This window comes from Equus asinus, chromosome 1, assembly GCF_041296235.1.
Source record: "Equus asinus isolate D_3611 breed Donkey chromosome 1, EquAss-T2T_v2, whole genome shotgun sequence".
NCBI lineage: Eukaryota > Metazoa > Chordata > Mammalia > Perissodactyla > Equidae > Equus > Equus asinus.
In genome coordinates, this window is record NC_091790.1 from 189,171,231 (window position 1) to 189,196,094 (window position 24,864).

The following is a 24,864-nucleotide window of genomic DNA, read 5'->3' on the forward strand; positions in this document are numbered from 1 at the left end:
GAAGGTGACATTTGCACAAATCCATGAAGCCTCCTTTCCATGTTTGCTCAAATGAGCTCTCCACGTGGGAATCTAGGAGAAGACACTCCAAGCAGAGGAAAGAGCTTGTGCTAAGGCCCAGAGGAACTGCCTTTCATTGATCCGAAAACCAATCTTAGCTGGTTTTATAGGCTCTGGTCTGGGAAGGGCCAGGGCAGGAGGAGGCTGGGGAGGTGGGAGCTGTGGCTGCTCACTTCAGAAGCCCTCAGGGAAATCTAATTCACAGCTTTCCCCATAGAGGAAGGTTTTGGCGGTTGCTACTAGTCCAGATTTCCCAAGTTCACTTTTGAAGATCTGAGATCCCAGGCAATGTAGGATCTGGTCTGGTCCTCCCTGCAGTCACTCTCCTTTCCTGCCCCGCAGGGCAAGGCTGGTTGCCTGGGGATACTTACAACTGTGGAGACAGGCAAAGCAGGAGGAGAGATGGAACCAGTCTCTACCTTGTCTTGCTGTGGCTTGCTCTTTGTTATCTTTTCAGGTTCCTCTAGCAGAGATCAGAGGGCCCTGGGGCTAAGTTCCCATATAGTTGGCTTGAAGGGTCTGGGCAGAGCAGCAGAGATGACTCTCAGTTGTACTTTGACAAAGACAGAAAGCCATTCCTCTAGACGGAAAGAGAAAGGCACAAACCTTGCTTTTTAAAGGTGGGCTATTCACTGCTAAGCGTTTCACACACATTATCTCATTAAATTTTCAGGACTACTCTGCAAGGTAGGTGCTATTGTCACTATTTTACAGACAAGGAAAGTAAGGCTCACTGATACTGGCTATTTCCATGCTTACAAAAGTATTTACCCTTTGTAAACATTTCAAACAAAAAATCGTAAAAGATAGAAGTGAAAGTCCCTCGTAATCTCACCTCTTTGAGAAAACTACAAGCGGTTAGCGTATGATCTTCTTGAATTTTTAGAATGTACAACACACACACACACGTACTTTTCTTTTCCTTCTTTTCTTTTCTTCTTTACAAGAAACTGGGACCCTATTATACATACTGTTCTGAAACTTGCCTTTTCCTCTCAACAGTGTGTCTTGGTTATCCTGCCGCATAGTTAATCTTATTAACAAGAGCGGGGCTTTGGGGGGAGTTAGAGCTCTCTGACGACAGGCTTGGCTGTGGGACTTCCCACAAGTCACTCGGCCCCTTAGGACTCCAGTCTCCCCATTTGTAAAACGAGGGCAGGGCACAGAGGAGTCTGCGCTGTAATGCCAATGAGCAAGGCACCTCAGCCCCCAGCCCGCCTCGTGACTATCTCCAAGGTCCAGCCCTCCTTGACTCGGACAGCGGCCGCTGCTTTCAATAACTCGGACGACAACACCGCCGCCAGCGTAGCCAGGAAACTAACGCAAGCAGCGCGCCTTCCAGTCGCTCACCCGGAGAGTGATGATGACGGACCGGTGGGGCGGGGCCGGGGCGGGGCCGGGGCGGGGGCGGGGCGGGGCCTCAGGCGCGCGGCTCGCGGTGCGTGTGTGCTGGTAGGCCGGCCGCGGCGTGACGTCCTCGGCGCCCGCGCCCCGCCCCGCCCCTCGAGGCCCAGGCCCCGCCCCCCGATCCTGGCCCGCCGCGGCTCCTCCCCGCTCTGGCGCAGCGATGGCGGAGGCCATACAGCGCACGGACGAGCTGGTCCTCGAGTACTTGCTCTTCCGCGGCTTCACGCACACCCTGCGACAGTTGGACGCCGAGATCAAGGCGGACAAGGAGAAGGGGTTCCGGGTGAGGGGCCGGCGGGCGCGGCGCGGCCAGAGGCGAACTCGAGGGATCCCGGAGCGGGCTGTCCCCCAGCGCTGCCCTCCGGGGCGGCAGCGGCGCTGTCACCGCGCCGGGGGGGACCGTCGACTTTGGCGCTTCAGGGCCTCACTTGACAGATGAGGAACTGAGGCCCTGAGAGGTCACGTGACCTACCTGAAGTTGCCCAGCGAGTCAGGAGCATCGCCTAGGCTAGAGCCCAGGTGCCCTGACTCCTGGTCCAGGGCTCCGTTCTCCATCCCAGCCTCTCAGCAGCTGCTGGCCTGTCGTGGGCCAGGATGGCCAGGAGGTTTTAGGAGCTAAGGTTGGGTACCTGGTTGAGTTTTGGCAACAGAAGTATTCCAAAGTTGGCTTCCGAAGGCACTGGGAGCAAAGGCCTCTGCAGCCCTCAGTGTTAGCAGGGTTCAAGTATCCGTGGTGTTTGTGTAAAATGGCTTTGTCACTGACTCCTTGGCAGTGTTCTTCGGCAGTTGAGGAAGCCTTTATTGAACATTTTAAAACGTTATACTTCCTCTACTCAGACATGATTTTCTGCTGAGAAGCTCTTGGAATTTGTGTGTGTGTCATTTGTTTGCTAACTTCAGTTGGTGTTGGCAGGTGAATTGAGAGAGACAGTGAGCCATCAGCAAGAGCACTGGAGAGGAGTTAGGAGATCTGGGTTCTTGTCTTCCCGAAGCTAGTGTCTACTTAGTGGCAAAAGCACATCATTTCAGCTGTCCAGGCCTCAGCGTCCTGATCTTTAACATGGGCATGTTGGATTGGTATTGGTATCCAAAACCTCTTCCAGACTATGTTCTGGTGTGATTGTTCCTCACAAGGAGGTGACTTCTTTGGCTGACACACTGAGCAGTGGTCTGGGCTTTGGTGGTGCCTTGATGACTTGAAGGAGTCATCTCACTGTGAGCCATGGAATCCTGGCCCGGCAGAGCTAGGAGGAGGACCATGGAGACTGTCTCACTCTGTGTATTTTCACTTGTTGAAGTCTTAGGCAACTGAGACCAGAGAGATGAAGTGACTTTGCCAAGTTGGATGAGTAAGTCAGGCAGATCCAAGACCTGAACCCAGATCCCTTGCTTTCTGGGCCAGAGCACTTTGACACCTGAAATTTCCACGATGTTAGAGAGTCAAACCACATATCTAACATCAGAAAATAACCTAAAAGCCATTACTGTTTTGAAAGTTTTATGGATTGCTAACTTTAAAAAAAAATAACATCTAGAAGCCATAGCAAAAGGAAAAAGCCATATTAACTCTGTGGAGTGAGGGGACAATTCTGTTCTGTCCTTCACCACCTTCTCCATCCTTCTTTCTCTCACCAGGTGGACAAGATTGTGGACCAGCTGCAGCAGTTAATGCAGGTGTATGACTTGGCTGCTCTTCGGGATTATTGGAGCTACCTGGAGCGTCAGCTCTTCAGCCATTTGGAGGATATATATAGACCCACCATCAACAAGCTGAAAACTAGCCTGTTACACTTTTATCTTGTCTACACAATCCAGGTGCCTGTTGGTACAGGGATCCCTTGTGAAGAGAGTTCTTTGATCCAGAAATAGATTTTCTTTTAACCCCTAGGGAAGACTCAGTATGTTACTCTGGGAAAAGGTGAAACAGTCACAGTGCAAGTTATTTTTGGTTGTTTTCCTGTGTTTTTCCTTCTCATCTGTAGATCATCTGACTTGTCCTCCTCTTTCCTGATTCCCCTCTTGTTGTAAGCATGTAAGCCTGGGTGGTGTTTTAAAGAACATAAGTAGCTGGGTTAAAGTTTGAGTAATAAAGATTATAGCAGGCCTAGGGGAATAAGTCACTTAGATTATTTGAAAATCAACTAAGAATTAATTTTTAGGATGGAATTTATCATCAGGGCTTCAGTTCAAACCAGCTTCTTTGAAATTACAAGGAACTTGAGAAAAGAGTGATGATTTCCTTTATTTTATAAGTTTGTAGATCATGTTTGGCCACTTACCTAGCAGGCTGGTATCCGAAGGCTCTGTGTTGTGCAGTGATGAAGAATCTTACCTCTGGACTTCTGTCTCTTCCCCCTCCTTGCTCCCTCCTCTGTCTTGGCAGACAAACAGAAATGACAAGGCTCAGGAGTCCTTTGCAAAGCAGGCCACAGAACTCCAGAACCAGGCCGAGTGGAAGGATTGGTTTGTCTGCCCTTCCTGCCATCCCCAGACACCAACCCCACCTTTGCCACCAACTTCTCTCGACAGTGGGCTGACACTTTCATTGTGTCCCTGCACAACTTCCTGAGTGTCCTGTTTCAGTGCATGCATATCCTTTCAGCTGCCTGGGGCTCTGGGCCCAGTGTGAGGCATCTAGACAGTGTGATCAGTGGCTGCTGCTCTTAATGCAGTCATTTCTCTACAAAATGCCCAAGGATCATTGTCGTATGAGGGGCTGCACAGATTGTGGTTATTTTCATCACTCTGCCAGGGAATCATAGGTCTCAGAGCTGACGCTGTGCACGGGCATGTTACTCTCGTAGCAGTGGGGTGTTAGTGCTGGGCTCTGAGAGGAGCCCTCACCCAGAGCTGACACGGGTTGGTAGGCAGCTGCTTTTAGTGAAACCGCTGGCCTCCAGAGCACCCTCCAATGAGCAGGACACTTCAGCCCCTAGCCTGCCTCATGACTATCTCCAAGGTCCAGCCCTCCTTGACTTGGAGGGCAGCTGCTAACACCCCAAGAGAGCAGATCACAAGAGCAGAGCAAGAAAATCACAAAAGCAGGCAGGAGAAAGCACCCCTCCCCCCACCCACCCAGCACTTGGCTCTAGTGCCTGGGATCTCAGCTGAAGGCAGAAACCTCAGAATATGCACCTCTTGACCCCCACCCAGTGACAATAGGCAGTAGCTGTGACCAAATAACACCAGAAAGTGAGAAAACAGAGCCATTCCCTCTAGCAACATCAAACATTATATCAGATCTGTAGAGCAGAGAGCAAATGACAAGTACCCAGAAATCAGTCTGGAGGACACAGAAATATGTAATCCAACTGACAAAGAATTCAAATTAGCTATCATCAAAAAACTCAACGAGTTACAACAGAATGTAGAGAAATAATTCAACAAGTTCAGGAGCTACTTCACAAAAGAGATTGAAACTGTAGAGAAGAGTCAGTGAGAAACGTTAGAGATGAAAGACACAATGGAAGTAATAAAACAAAGTATGGATTCCCTGAACACTCGAGCAGACATCATAGAGGAGCATATCAGCATAGTCGAATATAGACATGTTGAAATGCTCCAGATAGAAGAGGAGAGAGAACTAAGACTAAAAAGAAATGAAGAAAGTCTCCAAGAAATATCCGACTCAATTAGGAAATGCAACATAAGAACAATAGGTATTCAAGAAGGAGAAGAGAAGGAGAATGGAGCAGAAAGCTTGTTCAAAGAAATAATAGCAGAGAATGCCCCAAACCTAGGGAATGAGATGGAAATTCATGTGGAAGAGGCTATCAGATCTCCTAAATATGTCAATGTAAAAATACCTACTGCAAGGCAGATAGTAGTGAAACTAGCAAAAGTGAATGACGAAAAACGAATACTAAGGGCAGCAAGGCAGAACAAAATAACCTACAAAGGAACCCCTATCAGGCTTTCAGTGGATTTCTCTGCAGAAACCTTACAAGCTAAGAGAGGCTGGAATAACATATTCAAATCTTTGAAGGACAAAAACTTTCAGCCAAGAATACTGTATCCAGCAAAAATATCCTTCAGATATGATGGAAAAATAAGAACTTTCCCAGGAAAACATAAGTTAAGGGAGTTTGTAGCCACAAGACTCCCCCTACAAGAAATTCTCAAGAAGGCCCTCATACCTGAAAAAAAAAAAAGAGAGAGAGAGGGTTTACAAAGCACAGAGTAAGGAGACAAATAGGTAGACAGAATCAGAGCAGGATAGGAAATACTCAAGTATAGCATTAAAGACAAAGGGAAGGAAACCACCAAAAACAAAGATAATCTTGTCATTTTAACCACAAACTCACAACACAAGATGGAATAAGATGTGAGAAAACAACTTAGGAGGGGAAGAAGCAAGGGACTGAATCGGTTTAGTCTAAGGAAATAAGAGGCCATCAGAAAAGGGACTATCCTACCTGTGAGATTTTGAATGCAGACCTCACGGTAACCACTAAACAAAAAAGCAGAAGAGAGACACAAATAATAAATAAGGAGAAAACAGAAACACAACATAAAAAATTATATAACTTGACTGGTAAACCAAAATACAAAGGACGAGAAACAAAGGAAATGCAGGAGAACCAGAAACCAAGTGATAAAATGGCATCATTAAGTCCTCATATATCGATAATCATCCTAAACATAAATGGATTGAATTCTCCAATAAAAAGACACAGAGTAGTGAGATGGATTAAAGAAAACATCCCCACAATATTCTGCCTCCAGGAAACACATCTCAGCTCCAATGACAAACACAGGCTCAGAGTGAAGGTATGGGAGACAATACTCCAAGCTAATAGCAAACAAAAGAAAGCAGGTGTTGCCGTATTTATATCAGACAAAATAGACTTTAAGACAGGTAAAGAGAGAGAAAGAGGGGCAGTATATAATGATCAAAGGGACATTCCATCAAGAAGATATAACACATAAGTATCCATGCACCCAACACAGGAGCATCAAAGTACATAAAGCAACTATTAACAAACCTAAAAGAAAATGTTAATACAATAACGGTAGGGGACCTTAACATTCCACTCACATCAATGGATAGATCAACCAGACAGAAAATCAACAAGGAAATAGTGGAATTGAATGAACAGCTAGACCAGTTGGACTTAATAGACATATACAGAACACTCCATCCAAAAACAGCAAAACACACATTCTTCTCAAGTGTGCACAGAACATTCTGAAGGATAGATCATATGTTGGGAAATAAGGCAAACCTCAACAAATTTAAGAAGATTAAAATAATAAGAATCTTTTCCAATCACAATGCTATAAAGCTAGAAATTAATTATAAGAAAAAAGTTGAGAAATGGACAAAGATTTCGAGGCTATACAACATGCTATTGAACAACCAATGGATCATTGAAGAAATTAAAGGAGAAATAAAAAAATATCTGGAGACAAATGAAAATGAAAACATACCGTACCAACTCATATGGGGTGCAGCAAAACATGTATTAAGAGGGAAATTCATCACAATAGAGGCTCACCTTAATAAACAGGAAAAATCCCAAATAGGCAAGCTCAAACTACACCTAATTGAATTAGAAAAAGAAGAATAAAAAAAGCCCAAAATCAGCAGAAAGAGAGAAGTAATAAAAATCAGAGCAGAAATAAATGCTATTGAAACAAAAAAGGCAGAAGAAGGGATCGATGAAACAAAGAGCTGGTTCTTTGAGAAGATAAATAAAATTGACAAACGTCTAGCCAGACTTACAAAGAAAAAAGAAAGCTCAGATAAATAAAATTAGAAATGAAAGAGGAGAAATAACAATGGATACCACAGAAATACAACAGGTTAAAAGAGAATACTATGAAACACTATATGCTAACAAAATGAACAATCTAGAGGAACTGGATAAATTCTTAGACTCTTACAACCTCCAAAAGCTGAGTCAAGAAGAAATAGTGAATCTGAATAGACCAATCACAACTGAAGAGATTGAAACAGTAATCAAAAGCATCCCAAAGTATAAAATCCCAGACCAGATGGCTTCCCTGGGGAATTCTACCAAACTTTCAGAGAGGATTTAATACTTATCCTTCTTAAGCTATTCCAAAAAATTAGGGAAGACAGAATGCTTCTTAAAATATTCTATGAGGCCAACATCACTCTGATAACAAAGCCCGACAAGGACAGCACAAAAAAGGAGAACTACAAGCTAATATCACTGATGAACATACATGCAAAAATCCTCAACAAAATATTGGCAACCTGACTACAGCAGTACATCAAAAAGATCATACATCACAATCAAGTCGGATTTATACCAGGGACAAAGGGATGGTTCAACATCTACAAGTCAATCAATGTGATAGACCACATTAACAAAATGAGGAATAAAAATCAAATGATCATCTCAATAGATGCACAGAAAGCATTTGACAAGATCCAACAACAATTTATGATAAAAACTCTGAACAAAATGGGGACAGAAGTAAATTACCTCAACATAATAAAGGCCATGTATGACAAACCCACAGCCAATAAGATACTCAATGGGGAAAAACTGAACACCATCCCTCTGAGAACAGGAACCAGACAAGGATGCCCACTGTCACCTCTCTTATTCAACATGGTACTGGAGGTTTTGGCCAGAGCAATTAGGCAATAGAAAAGAATAAAAGAAATTCAAAAAGGAAGTGAACTCTTGCTGTTTGCAGATGACATGATCTTACATGTAGAAAACCCTAAAGAATCCATGGGAAAACTATTAGAAATAATTAACAACTACAGTAAAGTTGCAGGGTACAAAATCAACTTACAAAAATCAGTTGCATTTCTAGACTCTAGTAATGAATTTACAGAAAGACAATTCAAGAATACAATTCCATTTACAATCACAACAAAAGAATAAAATATCTAGGAATAAATTTAACCCAGAAGGTGAAGGACTTATACAATGAAAACTATAAGACATTATTTAAAGAAGTAGATGATGATATAAACAGATGTAAAGAGATTCCATGCACATGGATTGGAAGAATAAGCATAATTAAAATGTCCATACAACCCATAGCAATTTACAGATTTAATGCAATCCCAATCAGAATCCTAATGGCATTCTTCACAGAAATAGAACAAAGAATCCTAAAATTCATATGGTGCAAGCAAAGTCGCCAAATTGCTAAGGCAATCCTGAGAACAAAGAACAAAGCTTGAGTCATCACAATCTTTGACTTCAAAATGTACTACAAAGTCATAGTAATCAAAACAGCATGGTACTGGGACAAAAACAGACACACAGACCAATGGAACAGAACTAAAAGCCCAGAAATAAAACCGCACATCTACAGACAGCTAATCTTCAACAAAGGTGCCAAGAACATACAATGGAGAAAAGATAGTCTCTTTAATAAATGGTGTTGGGAAAACTGGACAGCCACATGCAAAAGAATGAAAGTAGGGCATTATCTCACACCATACAAAAAAAGTCAAAATGGATCAAAGACTTGAAGATACTATAGGTAGTACACTCTTTGATATCAAACTTAAAAGGATATTTTTGAATACCATGTCTTCTCAGACAAGGGAAACAAAATTAGAAATAAACAAGTGGGACTTCATCAGACCAAAGAGCTTCTGCAAGGCAAAGGAAACTAGGATCAAAACAAAAAAACAACCCACCAATTGGGAGAAAATATTTGCAAATCATATATCCAACAAAGGGTTAGTCTCCATAGTACATAAGGAACTCACACAACTGAACAACAAAAAAATAAACAGCCCCATCAAAAAATAGGCAGAGGATATGACTAGACATTTTTCCAGAGAAGATATACAGATGGCCAATAAATACATGAAAAGATGTTCAACATCACTAATCATCAGGAAAATGCAAATCAAAACTACATTAAGATACCACTTTATGCCTGTTAAAATGGCTATAATCACTAAGACTAAAAATAACAAATGTTGAAGAGGAGGTGGAGAAAAGAGAGCCCTCATACAGTGCTGGTGGGAATGCAAACTGGTGCAGCCACTATGGAAAACAGTGTGGGGATTCCTCAAAAAACTAAAAATAGAATTCCCATATGACCCAACTATCCCACTGGGTATGTACCCAAACAACTCAAAATCAACAATCCAAAGTAACATAGGCACCCCTACGTTCATTGTAGCACTACTCACAATAGCCAAGACGTAGAAACAATCCAAGTCCCCATCAACTGATGATTGGATAAAGAAGATGTGGTGTTTATATACAATGGCATACTACTCAGCCATAAAAAAGACAAAATCATCCCATTTGCAGCAACATGGATGGACCTGGAGGGAATTATGCTAAGTGTAATAAACCAGTCTGAGAAAGACAAACACCAGATTATTTCACGCATATGTGGAGTATAAACAAACACATGGACAAAGAAAACAGTTCAGTGGTTACCAGGGGAAGGCGGGATGGGGGTTGGGCACGGGGGTGCAGGGGAGCACTTTGTGGTGACAGACAAGAAATAATGTACAACTTAAATTTCACAATGATGTAAACTATCATGAACTCAAATAAAAATAAATAAATAAATTTAACATCCAGAAGCCACAGCAAGAAGAAAAAGCCATATTAACTCTATGGAGTGAGGGGACAATTCTCTTTTGTCCTTCACCTTCTCCATCCTTCTTTCTCTCACCAGGTGGACAAGATTGTGGACCAGCTGCAGCAGTTAATGCAGGTGTATGACTTGGCTGGTCTTCGGGATTATTGGAGCTACCTGGAGCGTCAGCTCTTCAGCTGTTTGGAGGATATATATAGACCCACCATCAACAAGCTGAAAACCAGCCTGGTCTGCTTTTATCTTGTCTACACAATCCAGGTGCCTGTTGGTACAGGGATCCCTTGTGGAGAGAGTTCTTTGATCCAGAAATAGATTTTCTTTTAACCCCTAGGGAAGACTCAGTATGTTACTCTGGGAAAAGGTGAAACAGTCACAGTGCAAGTTATTTTGGGGTGTTTTCCTGTGTTTTTCCTTCTCATCTGTAGATCATCTGACTTGTCCTCCTCTTTCCTGATTCCTCTCTTGTTTTAAGCACGTAAGCCTGGGTGGTGTTTTAAAGAACATAAGTAGCTGGCTTAAAGTTTGAGTAATAAAGGTTATAGCTGACCTGGGGGAATAAGTCACTTAGATTATTTGAAAATCAACCATGAGTTGATTTTTAGAATGGCATTTATCATCAGCACTTCAGTTTAAATTAGCTTCTTTGAAATTACAAGGAACTTGAGAAAAAAGTAGATTTCCTTTATTTTTTTACTTTTTATTTTTGCTGAGGAAGATTCACCCTCAGCTAACATCCACAGCCAATCTTACTCTTTTTGTGTGTGAGCCACCACCACAGCATGGCCACTGACAGACGAGTGGTGCAGGTCTGTGCCCAGGGATGGAACCGAGGCCACTGACATGGAGCACACCAAACTTAACCACTAGGCCACCAGGGCTGGCCCCATTTCCTGTATTTTATGGAGTTTGTAGATCATGTTTGGCCACTTACCAAGCATCTCCGCAGCAGGCTAGTATCCAAAGGCTCTGTGTTGTGCAGTGATGAAGACTCTTACCTCTGGACTTCTGTCTCTTCCCCCTCCTTGCTCCCTCCTCTGTCTTGGCAGACAAACAGAAATGACAAGGCTCAGGAGTTCTTTGCAAAGCAGGCCACAGAACTCCAGAACCAGGCCGAGTGGAAGGATTGGTTTGTCTGCCCTTCCTGCCATCCCCAGACACCAACCCCACCTTTGCCACCAACTTCTCTCAACAGTGGGCTGACACTTTCATTGTGTCCCTGCACAACTTCCTGAGTGTCCTGTTTCAGTGCATGCATATCCTTTCAGCTGCCTGGGGCTCTGGGCCCAGTCTGAGGCATCTAGACAGTGTGATCAGTGGCTGCTGCTCTCAATGTAGTCATTTCTGTGCAAAATGCCCAAGGATCATTGTCTTGTGAGGAGCTGCACAGATTGTGGTTATTTTTGTCAGTCAGCCAGGGAATCGTAGGTCTCAGAGCTGATGCTCTGCTGCTGAAGTAATAGCTGTGCCCGGGGACAGGGACTGTCATGGCAGTGGGGTGTTAGTGTTGGGCTCTGAGAGGAGCCCTCACCCAGAACTGACACAGGGGTTGGTAGGCAGCTGCTTTTAGTGAAACTGCCAGCCTCCAGAGCACCCTCTCTGGGCATGCCCTGTGCCCTGCGGGAGATCGCTTGCCTTTGTTGGGGTTGGGTAGCAGGTGAGAACACTTCTTGGGCTGGAACTTCCTCCCTGTGATGGTGACCTCAGTGTTCTTCAACTTTGCAGAAAACAGAGCAGCTTTAAGAATAGATGTGTGGATACTTGAGAGAGAACGTAAATAATTTACAGCCTGCCATATCTACCATTTTGTCCTGGAAAGCCTGCGATCCCCAGGCCGAGACCAGGGCATCCTCTGTTGCTCATGCTCTAGGCTAGAAGTCTAGGGGAGGAGAAGGGAGTCTGGTTTGAATGGGGCTGCCTGGTGAGGCACTGATAAATTGGGCGTGTGGAGGCCCACCCCCAGAGGCCGTTTGGCCTCCGAGAGGACCGTCTTCTGGGGGCAGTAGGAAGGGCGCCCTTTCCTTCCATGTTGTGGGTGATCATGGATTCTACTTGCTCATTCCAGGTTTATCTGTTTCTCTCCCTCTTGCTGCTCTTCATGCTGAGGGCTTTCAATAGAAACTAGCAGGGGGCTCATCCCAGAGATGGTTATGTCAAGACTACATGGGACCTCTAGGGAAATTGGAAATGTCACTCCAGATCTTATCAGTAGAAGACAGTGCCCTGCAAACCAGGCCACACTCATTCCAGCCACAGTCTCTTCCTCAGCACTGAGGCCCTGCCTGCTGTGTGCCCCTCCTGACTGAAGCTGTCTGAGATGGTTGGGAAAGACGGACACCCTGACCCAGAATGTGGATGTTCATGGGGTGGCATGTGGCCAGCCCTCCTGCCCAGCTGGTAGAGCAGCTGGCCGTCTGCCTGCAGAGCCACTGGCTGCCGGGCTCACTTTTAGCCGAATGTGGCTAAAGCTTAGACTGGCTGTGAAGCCCACTGTATTCTGGCTGTTTACTGCTGGTATTTGGCAAAAACCATTCAGGTTTGGATTTATGTCCTCTCTGTGGGCTGGCTGGGCAGATTGTCATGTGCCTGTGAGTCTGTCTGAATGAAATCAGGCCAGGCCCAGCATCGGGGGAGAGACTTTTCGTAAAGCCGTGAAGAGCCCACAGCACCGAGTCTGTTCTCTCTTCCCCGCGTCTCGTGTTCAAGGATGTGGCTGCTGTGTCAGGAGTTTGGGAAGGACTTTTAATCGTTTCACAGGCAGGCTTATTCTTTAACCTTGTGCACCAGTCCCCGTGATCCTGAACTTCGACGCGGAATGCCAGAGGACCAGCCAGGTTCAAGAAGAAAATGAAGTTCTGCGCCAGAAGGTTTGTTCTGAACAATCTTGCTGCTTGGGAAGTGCTTCTGCTTCTCGTGTGTGAGATAGGGTAGTGGCAGTGGAGGGCTGATCAGTACTGGAAAGCACTGATGTCAGAGGAGCGTGTGTCACCAGGGAGTCAGTGTTGGGGATTTGGGGGCTGTAAGAGTCTCTGAAAACCAGATGCGAGGTTCATATTATAAGTCATGTGTGTAGCGTGAACAGCATAGTAACAGTAATGAACTTCGAAGAGGAAAAGACTGTATGTGCTCATGCCTTACGACTAACCTGTTTTCATGTCTATTTTGTAACCCGAGTCCTTTTCCACGTCTCTATTGTTTACAACCCAGATATAGCTGTTCTGCTCAGCTCTGTGTTTCTCTAGTCTGGTAAAATGGCAGAGCCAGGAGACCCACGTTTGCTTTTACATTTTGTCTGAGGATCATTTTTCTGTCTGGAAAGTAAGATATCCTCAGAAAAAGGAGAATTATAAGCTGTTTAGTTTTTAGAGTTTTTAAGATTTTTGGGTTTGGGTGTGTGTGTATAGTTTTCTTCAGGCAAAAGATGAAAAATGCTGAACCTGTTACCACCTCCAAACATAGCTTCCTAACCTTCCACACAAGAGGGGCCAAGTAAAAACTGAAACACCAGGCTTATGGCAAGGAAAGGGTTTCTATTTTTGGGTGACAGCAGCCAGGAGATGAGAGTGAGTCCTCAAATTTGTCGCATTTCATTTCAACTCCCTGAAAGAGGGGAAGCAAGGGGTTTTAAAGATTTATGAGAAGTGTGGCTGCTTGTAGATGTAGGGGGTGGGGGGTGGGGGGTGGGGTTGGAGTCAGTGGCCTTGCTGGTCATAGCTTTCCCACTAGCCTGTATTCAGCCTTGGGAGGCTGTATGCAGGGAGGAGGAGTTGATAAGGAAATTTGCAGGTAGGTAACCTTGGCTGTTTGTCTTCATGGCGATAGTGGCTTTTGGAGCCAGGGAGTAAGCAGGGAAAGAGTTTTTTCGTTTTAACCCCACATGTGCTGAGTATAATGTAGGGGAATTGATACATGAGTATGCTGTTGTTTAATCTCCACATATTTATGAATTTCTTAGTTTTCTTCTTGGAATTGATTTCTAGTTTTATTCCATTGTGATGCTTGATATGCTTCCAGTCTTCTTAAATTTATTAAGACTTGTTTTGTGGTCTAACATATGATATGTCCTGGAGAATGTTCTATGTGCACTTGAGAAGAATGTGTATTCTGCTACTTTTGGATGGACTGTGCTGTAAATGTTCATTAAGTTCATCTGATCTAATGTATAGGTTAAGTACAATGTTTCCCTTTGATTTTCTGTCTAGATGATCTCTCCATTATTGAAAGTGGGGTATTAAAGTCTCCTAATCTTATTGTATTGCTGCCTGTTTCTCCCTTCAGTAATATTTGCCTTATATACCTAGGTGCTCCTATTTCAGGTGCATAAATATTTACAAATGTTATATCCTCTCATTGGATTGACCCCTTTATCATTATATAATGACCTTCTTTGTCTCTTATTACATTCTTTGGCTTAAAGTCTATTTTGTCTAACATAAGTTTAGCTACCCCTGTGGAATTCTTCAGTCTAATTTGCCCTCTGGATGAGTAGATATGGGGAGGACTCAATGGATTTATGTAATGAGGGCTGGCACCCTGCGGTCACATCCCAGGGAGTGAGCACGGCCCCCCTGGGGACCATGTGAGGGACGCCGTGGTTACATAAAGATGACCTCTCTGTCATCAGTTGTCTTGACCACCTTTTGCTTCTGGGAAGGTAAGAGAAGTCTTCTTCCAGTTTCTAAAACTGTGGAACCTCTTCAATGTTCCATGGACCATGGGATACCTCTCAAGAATGGCCAGAAGCACAAAGAGAGGGCCTTGTCTTAGTTATGTTATTTAGCTCCAGGATTATGACATTTCTTCTTATCTTTTCTATTCAGCATCACTTTCTTCCAAGTGCTCCCTTCATAGTATTGCTTTCTTCAGGTTTCTCAGAGCATGGGGTTTCCTGTCAGATCTGGGTGTGAATTCCTGCTCTAATAAGTTCTCCCAGTGTAGACCAAATAACAACCTCTCTAAGCTTCAGTTCCTCATGTTAAAATCATGTCTTCCTCTTTAACGGAATGTTTGTGAGGTTCTTAGCATGGTGCCTTATAGATGGTAAACATTCAATGAGTAATATATATTGGTGCTATCATTGTGATTGTTGTTGGTTTTCTTCTTAGGTTTATTTCTTTGGGCTTGACTAAGAATCCTACTTCTCCCAAAATAAGCCGAAATTCAGAGAATCAAATACTCTCTCTAGAAGAAACATCTATTATAAGCGTAAGTAGATGCCACTGGAGGTTGCCTTGGTCAGAAAAACAAAAATAACAAATACCCTGTAGGTCAGCCACAGTTAGGCTCCAGGTAAACTGATCATCCTTTAAAATTTCCTTTCTTAACTGTTCACATGGCTCCAAGGTCCCAAGGAATCTATGTTAATCAGTTTGAGTTGTTTAGTGTTAACAAAAAAAAAAAACAAGTAAAAGAACTAGAAAGCAACAAGCAGACTGTGGTTGAGTTTATTCTCTTGACTTAGGTCTTGTGTAGAGATGGCTTGTGAGGAGGTTGGTCTCAAGCCTGAGTGGCTGTTTGTTTCATATCCCTTTGCTAAGAGTGTAAAACAAAGGATGGGGGAGGCAGTGTTGACCATCACAGTTTGTGGGAATAAAGTTGGAAAAAGGCCAGCCAGAGAATCTGGAAAGGTGCTGAGGTGACAGCTCCTGTTAAGAAGGCTCTAGATTAAGAAATTTCTCTCCATGGGGGCAGAGTAGGGGTTATTAATACATTTGCTATAACCTTGGTTGACCTTATCACTCTTGTTACGAAAAAGAGCCAGAAGATGCCAGTTTCTTTCCTGTCCAGTTTATCTTGCTCCAAGTTGCTTGAATTTTCAATAATTTCTGTTAAGAATTTTTGGTTGCCTAGTGATCATTTCCAAATACCTCAATATTTGTTACATCAGCTGGCTTAGTCATACACTTGGCCCAAAACAAGAGAGGGTCTTGTGTTCCTTTTTCCCCCCAGGTTGTATGTTGCATAAATATATATTTCTTTGTATTGCCCAAACATACAGTTGATAATGTTTCTAACACCAAGCGTAGGGCCTGACCTGCCTCATACTCATCACTTAGTAAGTGCTGGTCTCCTGCCCCGTAACTAAAGGGAATTGTTCCGATCAGATGAAGGAGATAGATGTCTGTCTACCTCCAGGTGACAGCTGTGGCAGGCTGAGGGGTGCAGGTGACCTGTCTTCTCGTGACGGGGACTAGAGAACAGAGAGGAGGGGTCCAGACTGCTCGTGTTTCACTCTTGCCCTTGCCCACCAGCTGAGATGGTAACATTTTAACTCCCTGCTCAGCACAGCCAGGGGACCCTTACCCGGGAGCTGTGGGTGGAGACGCTACCCCTGGGCTCCTGCTCCCTCCTGGCCCGGTGTCATGGCCTGGGCACAAATGGCAAGAGACTTCCCAGCCTACTGTCTCTCCCCCTAGACCGCTAAGGGGAAGGCGCCGGCGTGTGGGCCCAAGGACAGGAAGAGCCTCTTCAGCGGGCTGGCCACAGGGGAGTCCAGCTGGTCGCAGCACCGGCAGCAGCACCTGCAGGATCACGGCAAGGAGAGGAAGGAGCTGCTCTCTCTGACTCTGCAGGTATGGCTTGGCCTCTCACGCCCGCCACGCGGACAGCACGTGGCTACTGTGGAGGGCCGTGGGAAATGGAGGGGGCGTGCAGGGCCTGCTCTCACCTCTCTTGATTTCTGCTGCTGTGTAGAGCGTGGTTTTGCCTAAGTGGGTCTAATTGCTTGTGCTTTGGCTGTTTTGCTGATATTTTGCCTGGCTCCTCCATGGTCCCTTTTCCCAATATAATATTTCCCTAATTGGGGCCATAAGATGCCAACTGAAAGTGTTCCCACAATGTGGGTTCTGTGATTGAATTGGTTTGGGACCCCTTGCATACAGCGTCCTCCCCAAAAGTTAACTGTGCATGTTAATAGCAGCATGCCGCACGCTCTCAGTCTTGGCAGAGAGACACTTGTTTCCCTTGGTTTAACCCAGAATCCCCAAGACTTGCTTGATCACAGGAGCCTGTCTTCCTGCACCGCCTGAGGCCCATCTGCTAAAGTGGCGGCCCTGAAGGCCAAGTGCCCACACAGTGTCATACGGCAACCCAGGCCCTTGCCATGCTGCCCCTGAGCCTCCCCTTGCTGCTGAACATAGCTCAGGGTCTGTTCTTCCTGGTAGCATAAGCTGCCTCCATTGTATCAGATGCTCTGGATTGAAGACAACAAGCCCAAGGAATTTACTGCCTGTGTCTCTTGTCTGTGCCACCTTGTTGATCATTTATCTCCTAATTGGGGCTACTTGCCTATTTTAAAGGCATTTCTGCCACTGCCCAGCCCTGTAGTGGTTCTGGTTTGATGGTAATAGACCCTGACACTCCTATCTCAGATCCTTCTGTTCTGGCAGGAGCTGCAGGATTAAAGATGCACCTGAGCTCAGCCCCTCCCATAAGGCTCCTTTCTGAGCTCCAAGGTCTCTGTGCTCTGTTATTTTTTACCATAGAACTGCTCTTCCTGTGACCCAGAGGAGCATCAGGAGCCACAGGGTGGCAGAGGTTGGCTGATGCCCTGGCCTGGGTTATGTCTGGGTGAGCAGGTAGTGATGTGGCGGCCACCACTTAGTGCACCAGGAGGCGGAGACCAGGGCAGCTGCGGACCCCGGGGCGGCAGGGTATGTGGGGTGCCCTCTGGCGTCTGGCCTTGCTCTGCTCCGCTGCTGTCCTTGGGTGGCCATGTCTATGCCTGGCCCGTGGCCTCAGCCTCTCAGTCACCCCCTCCCTGGAGGAGGTGCTGGTTGGCATGGTGGAGTACTCGTGAGGGCCGGGCTTACCTCTGATTGACCCGGCTTCACATCCACATCCTACCCCTTGCAGCTCATGACCTTGGGCAAGTTACTGACCTTCTGCAGCTTTCTGTCTTAGTTTCCACGGCTGTACAATGGCGTTAATGATGGGATCTCAGATGGTTTTGGGGAGGATTAAGTGAGAGAATCACTCATACTCACACGGCATGGGACACACAGTAGGCACTCACTAACTGGCTTCTGTTGTAATTGGCCTGTGTAGGCACTGTGTATCCTGAGCCCCATCAGCCCTGACAGGGAGGGGCGCCGGTGACCCCTCCTCCCTTAGCAGGGCCTATGTGAGGTGCAGGGTCTCTAGAAAGGGGCCGTCGGTGAAGCGGGCCCCTGCCTTTCCGGGGGTGAGTGGGCACTGTTCTGGCAGTTCAGAGCTCTCCTCTAGGCTCTGAGACCACAAGACCTCCCTCATTGTGCTGTGGCCTAGCGTTCTGGATATCCCATTGTGTGTCCCCGGAGGAGGTGAGGCCGAGCCCAGAGCAGACCCGTCACAGTGACTTGTCCCACTTTGTTTTGCACAGTGTGCAGAGAAGAAGCCTGAAGCCAGTGGCCCAGAGGGAGAGCCCTGCCCAGAGCTCCACGTGGAGGCGGCGGAGACGCTGACACGGGCCTCCACAGCAGGCCCTGACGGCGGAGGGGTCCACCCCGAGCAGCCATTCACTGTGCTGGGCCAGGAGGAGTACGGAGAGCACCACTCCTCCATCATGCACTGCAGGTGGGTTCGGGTGGGGGCGAGGCCCACCAGGGAGTACACTGACCGGGGTGGGGGCTGGTCTTTTCGGGCTGTGCCTGTGAAGGTGTGGCAGGCAGGAGGATGGGGGAGAACAGAGGTACAGATGGTGGGATGGTCCCAGAAGGACCGTGGTCACCCCTGAACAGTCAGAGGAGGGCACGGCAGCTGTCATCGGGGGTCCTGCTCAGAGCTGCTGTTGGCCTGGTAAACCTCTCCATCCTTTCTAACCATGGGAGTCTGAGCTTTAGGAACAAGTTACCTCTTATTTAACCCTCTCAGACTCACTCAACTTTAATTTGCTTTATGTGGGTACTTTCAGGTAAATATTTGACATGCTAAATATTTTACATGGTAAAAACCTGCCCTTTCATGAACAGACCCTCCTGGGGTGGACAGAGGGTCGGTGGGTTCCTTGCTTTGACAGCCCTGATGGGCTCCGGAGCTGTGAGGCTGGAGGCTCTCAGTCTCCAGAGCCTGCGAGTGCTGAGCACGGGGCCGGGGACATCTTGCCCACTGTCCTGTCCCCAGGGTTACCCACAGGGCTCGGCAGACAGTGGCTGCTTCATAGGTAGTTCTTGGACAAATGAGTGAGTGAATATTTCTGGAAATCGTCCATGCCCATCCTTGGTGTGTAGGCAATTGGCGATTATTCTTTAAAACAATTGGCAAGTCAGAACAGCCATCACCTGGATGTTAGCTGAGGAGGTGGCCGACTGAGGCAAGGATGCTACCAGCTTCCCTCTTTCTTTGGCCTTAGAGTGGACTGCTCGGGGAGGAGGGTCGCCAGCTTAGACGTAGACGGGGTCATCAAGGTGTGGTCCTTCAATCCCATCATGCAGACCAAAGCGTCCTCCATCTCCAAGTCGCCGCTGCTCTCTCTAGAGTGGGCCACCAAGCGGGACAGGCTGGTGAGTAACGTCTTGCCTCGTGCTCGCTCTGCGGTCTAAGTGACAAATTCCCCAGGGCTCTCCACCATCGCCTCTGGCACCACAGGCTGAGTTGAAGCAGCCAAGCTAGGCTGCCTCCCTTCTCTCTCTCATTGGGAGTTTGGGGACCACACATCCAAGACTGTCTCAGCAGGCTTCTGTCTGGGGGCGACAGGGAGGGTACTGGACTCACAAGAATTGAAATTAGACTGCGGTGGGGCCTGGAGAAAGCTCTCCGGTCAGACGGCACAGGCCATCTTCCTACCTGTGGTGGTCTGGTCCCCTCTCTATCTGCCCTGGGAGGGACCCGCTAACTTCCTGTTCTCCCCCATTAGCTCCTGTCGTCTGTCCGCGTTTCTAACAACCCACCACAAACATTCTCAGCGGCTCCCACCTGCTGCTGAGACCTCTCGCTGTGCCAGCCCCAAGGGAAGCAGCTTCAGCTGTGGGTGGTGTCCTGTCTCGTTACAGGTCTAACGCAGTCGTGTTAGGAGAGTCTTCCTCCTTCTGGACTTTAATATTTGCGATAGGATCTGTAGTTAAGCAGGCAAAGTTGATTTATAGTTTTTTTCTTTCGTTGTGTTCATTTTGAGGGGATCATAACAGGCCCCACATGGGGAAAACCTTATTTTTTTGTAATTTCTGACAGCTGCAGGAATTATCTGCAGGAGCTTCCCCACACCAGTGTGATTTGTCCAGTGAATGCCGAGGTCATAACGTGGGTGACGCTCCTGGGAACACCCTCAGACCTGCCTCTGGTGCTTTCTTCTGGCGGTACTCGTTATTACCTTTGAAGCTTTTCACCATTAAATCACAAATTCCTGAAGGCAAGGAGAGCTGCTTCTGCTTTTTCTAGAGGCCTCCACAGGCCCAAGCTGAAGCTGTCTCCAGAACACGCACACGGGGCAGTGACCCAGGCCCGGGGAGCACCAGGGCCGGGACCTAGGGAGGTGGTGGGGGAAGTCAGGAGCGAGAGGGAAGGTCTGGAACAGCTGGGATTTCAAACGGAAAGAAAAGGAGGGCAGATCAGAGGGTCTTCTTTAGTCAGCTAGAAGATTCCCACTACTGCACATCTGAGGTGATGCCTCTCTGCCATCCAGATTTCTTTTGTGATTCTGCTTGTGTTCAAGATCAGCTCTCATGTCTTTATTAGATTTCAAGGAGGTCCTTTTTAGCCAGATTTCACTGATCTACCTGGAGAAGTGCCGGGGCCTCACCCCTGCAGCCTGCCCAGACTGGTCCCTCACAAGAGGGGGCCTGGCCCACAGTGGTCCTGCCTGACCAGCCTGACCCCGGGCTGTTCTTCACACCTCCCATGCTTTCTCATTCCAGCTCTTGCTGGGCAGTGGCATGGGGACAGTGCGCCTTTATGAGACGGAAGCCAAGAAGAATCTCTGTGAAATCACTATCCACGATGATATGCCCAGGTGAGCTGTTGGCCGGCCCCCACTCACTGTGCCCTGTGGGCCTGGTCCTTTGCTGAGCCTCTTGCCCTGTCTCCTGTAGCAGGGCCCAGCCTCAGAGGCATAGCTCATCCTTCTTCTGTGGCGGGTGCAGTGCTGACCAGCCCCACGTGTGTTGCAGAATCCTGTCTCTTGCGTGCAGCCCCAGTGGGGCCTCTTTCATCTGTTCGGCTGCGGCTCTGAGCCTCACTTCTCAGGGGGACTTCTTGGCCCTGGACATCGGCAGCAAGGGCACTAACCAGGTTCCTGGCAAGCTGTTGCTGTGGGACACGAAAACCATGAAGCAGCAGGTACGGGCCCTGCCCCTGGGGTCTCCCTGGGGCTGTCACCCTCCCAGACTCTACTTCTGAGTCTTTTCACTCTCTTTGCTTTGGTTTCCTCAGGTTTTGATTTGTCAGGAAATTTGAGAGTTGAAGTGTTGAAAAGGAGTCCTACCCTGTTTGGGCAGATTGCTAGCAACCTAAGTCATTCAGAATTGTGCCACAAACTGAGAAGTCACACACAGCCTATTAGAGGGCCCTTGTGGCTATTTAAAAAAAAATTTTATTTAATTTTTGTTTATCTGTAAAGACTTCATTTATTTTTGAGCAGTTTTAAGTTCACAGCAAAACTGAGAGGAAAGCACAGAGATTTCCCGGGTAGGCCCTGTGCCTTCACGTGCACAGCCTCCCCCACTGTGCACAGCCCACCGGAGTGTGATACGTTTGTTAAACTTGATGCATCTGCACTGACTTGTCATAGTGACCCAAAGTCCGCGGTTTACATTAGGGTTCACTCTTGCTTTGAACATTCTGTGGGTTTGGACAAATGTGTAATGACACGTATCCCCCATGATAATATCATACAGCGAATTTTCACTGCCCTAATAATCCTCTCTGCTTCACCTCTTCATCCCTCCTCCTGCCTACCCCTGGCAGCTGCGGATCTTTGTACTGTCTCCATAGTCTTGCTTCTTCCAGAATATCATCTAGTTGGAATCACACAGCCTTTTCAGATTGGCTTCTTTCACTTAATATCGTGCGTTCAAGTGGTTGATTTTTTAGGAGACAACTGGAATCTCCTTCTGACTCCCTGTTAACTTAGAATTGCTTAAAAATTATAGCAGCAGCTAGAAGTAGTGAGGACACATGTGTATTCTTGAGAAGTGACAGCCGTGTGAAAGCTTGCTCATGGGGCCACGTGGCCCACCTTCCTCAGGAGCTGAGGACCTGTTCCCGCCCAGAACAGTAGATGCTTGCAGCTGTGACCCGAAGGCCTAGGGAGATTAAATGATGTTTAAAGTCACCTCTTTAAAAGGCAGTGATGTTTCTTATTAAAGTTAGTTTTGGTGCTCAGAAGTGGTGTGGCCTTAAGTTAAACAGATTGTTTCCTGATGTTGCTGGACACTTGAAGGGTCCCTGTCTTACAGGTGGGCTGTGTTCTGAGTGTTCAGTTTGCCCCTCACTGCATCTGCCGGTAGCTAGAAATGGTGTAAATTCCCATCCGGAAGTCTCACAGGTGTCTCTAGCCCATCAGGGCCACACCCGAATTCTTGACCCCTGCGCCCCACCACGCCTGTTCCTCCTCTCGTTTTCCTCATCTTGGCAAATGCGTCCCACTGAGAAACTGTGCCTTTCTAGGCCCATCCTTCTCCCTCACCCCGAACAATCAATCCATGAGCAAACGTTGTCAGTTCCACCTCCAAGATGTGTTTCCAGTCTGACCACATCTATGCACTTACAGGGACACACCCTAGACCTGCTCTCTAGCGCCCCTCAGCGGACAGCTGCAGGACCTCCTACTGTGGCCACCACACCCTGTACTCCCCACCCCACCCCCTGCCAGGGGTAGGCAGACAGTGCAGCACGTCATTCTCCTTCCTGCTCTGCCAGGTTTCCCATCCGAATTCCCTCAGGCCCTGCATGGTCCACTCCTCCCCACGCTCCAGCCTCCTGGTACTTCCTGCCCTTCTCATCCTGCACCGCAGGCCCTTCCTGCATGCTGTCCCCTCTCCAGAGGGTTCTTAGCCCACTCTGTCTGGCAGACATCTGTCCTCCCGCATCTCTTAGAAGCTTTCCTGTATACAACTCAGTTTAATTAGGTCCTTCTTAATCTTGCTGTTTTCCTCAAGGCACTTACTATGATTTGTAATTTATGTTCACTTGTTATTTTAAAATTACAAAGTAAATATTGAATACATACAGGAGAATATTGGAATCATAGATATATGGTATAATGAGAAGAAAAGCAGTAAAATAAGCACCTATATACCACGACAGTTTAAAAATGAAACCTTACCAGTATTTTTTGTGTGCCCCTCCCCAATCTCTGTCTCCTACCTCCTATCAGAGAGAACTGTCTTGAATTTTGGCTTATTATTCCATTAAATTTTTTAATTAATTAATTTATTTGTTTTTTGCTAGCTCCAGTTCTCCCTGGATCCAGAGCCCATTGCTATCAACTGCACAGCCTTCAATCACAATGGGAACTTGCTGGTCACAGGGGCGGCTGACGGCGTCATCCGGCTGTTTGGTAAGCAAGTGTGCTCATGGCAATCCTGGTCCCCTCCTTAAATGGCCCAGGGAAGAGAGCTGGGTTTTTCCCGCTGGACTATAGGCTAGCAAACCCAATTCAAGATGCTCATAATAGAGATTAACTTTGGTCAGGGTCTGCTGTTTCCAGAACACCCTCTGTAATCACCTTGCACATGGTCAGTTTCAGTGGACGCAGGAGGGGTGGAGCTTAGCAGCCCATCTGTCTTGAGCTGTTCCATCTGAGTCCTCAGGCCTAAGTGAGATCCAAGAGGACAAGAGGACACACGAGAGTAATGCTGTCCTGTCCTCTTGGTGCAGCTAGTTGATTATAACATAAAAGCATTACAACAGTGTGCACTGGAATCATCTGGCGTGCTGTTTAAATATGTTCATGCTGCGCCTGTCCCAGGAGACCCAGAGTCGGAGGGTCTGGGATGGGACTAGTGACTGTGTCTTTAACAGATCCCCAGGGTGCCCTGGTGGGAAGTTACAGAGGCCTCCTAGGAAGGACTTGTGTGTCCTCCTAGACATACGGGCTCTGCCCAGGGATTGCTGAACCTTACTTATGACCTAGGGAAAGAAGCTGCTTGTGAGGCTCAGGGGCAGCCTGGCCTCTTCGGCAGGTGCCTCCTGTCATGGGCAGATGCCTCCCCAGGGCCCGGGCGGGAATCTTAGTGGCGTCTGTTGCCTCAGATATGCAGCAGCACGAGTGCGCGATGAGCTGGAGGGCCCACTGCGGGGAGGTCTACTCGGTGGAGTTCAGCTACGACGAGAACACCGTGTACAGCATCGGCGAGGACGGGAAGGTGGGTGAGCAGGGTCTGGATCAGGAACTTCCCTCCCTCTGGCTCAGGCATCTGAGATTCCAGAGCGCACCAGAATAGCATGATGGGCTGGGTTTAAATCCTGACCATAGCTTTTACTAGCTCTGACCTTGAGCCTCTCTCTACCCTGTTTTGTTGTCTGTAAAACAGGGATAATAAAAGTGACCAATCTGAGGGGATCTTTGTAAGATTTAGATGAGTTCAGTGTGCATTGGCCATTCTTATGAAAGAAGAGTACCCACATCCTTCCTCCTTGTTGTAGCAAAGTGACTCATCCCACTGTAGATGGAGCGGTGGGGTCCTGATTTGGGGCCAGGTTGTGCTGCCGTGAGCGTGATTGTTGGATGGTCACAGCATGGATGTCTCAAGTTTGCCAGGGGTAGCTGCATAGGCCTGAGCAGAGTCAAGAATTGTAAAAAGGAAGCTGGGGGAAAAGGTAAAACTAAGTGCCCCCTTGTAGATTTTCTACAGAGTGGGGCAGACAGAGGTGGGAGACAGACTTGCTGTTCATGTATGCTCTCCTGGACCTTTTGGATTTTAT

The 24,864-nt window shown here is 47.1% G+C and overlaps 1 protein-coding gene across 1 annotated transcript; it reads left to right on the plus strand.

The window, feature by feature from the left end:
- Nucleotides 1–1,553: 1,553 nt before the first annotated feature.
- Nucleotides 1,554–24,383, plus strand: LOC106829986 (WD repeat-containing protein 91-like). Its single transcript, XM_070517279.1, has 11 exons — nt 1,554–1,750; nt 3,103–3,316; nt 12,830–12,893; nt 15,132–15,231; nt 16,443–16,598; nt 18,386–18,579; nt 19,355–19,505; nt 20,856–20,950; nt 21,108–21,276; nt 23,389–23,497; nt 24,193–24,383. The coding sequence occupies exons 1-11, from the start codon at nt 1,628–1,630 to the stop codon at nt 24,381–24,383; spliced, it is 1,566 nt and encodes a 521-aa protein (XP_070373380.1). The 5' UTR covers nt 1,554–1,627.
- Nucleotides 24,384–24,864: the final 481 nt, after the last annotated feature.

Coding starts and splice junctions, on each gene's coding strand:
- LOC106829986 (XM_070517279.1), top strand. CDS start 1,628: ATGGCGGAGGCCATACAGCGCACGGACGAGCTGGTCCTCGAGTACTTG. Junction 1,751..3,102: donor ACAAGGAGAAGGGGTTCCGG/GTGAGGGGCCGG, acceptor TTCTCTCACCAG/GTGGACAAGATTGTGGACCA. Junction 23,498..24,192: donor CGGCGTCATCCGGCTGTTTG/GTAAGCAAGTGT, acceptor CTGTTGCCTCAG/ATATGCAGCAGCACGAGTGC.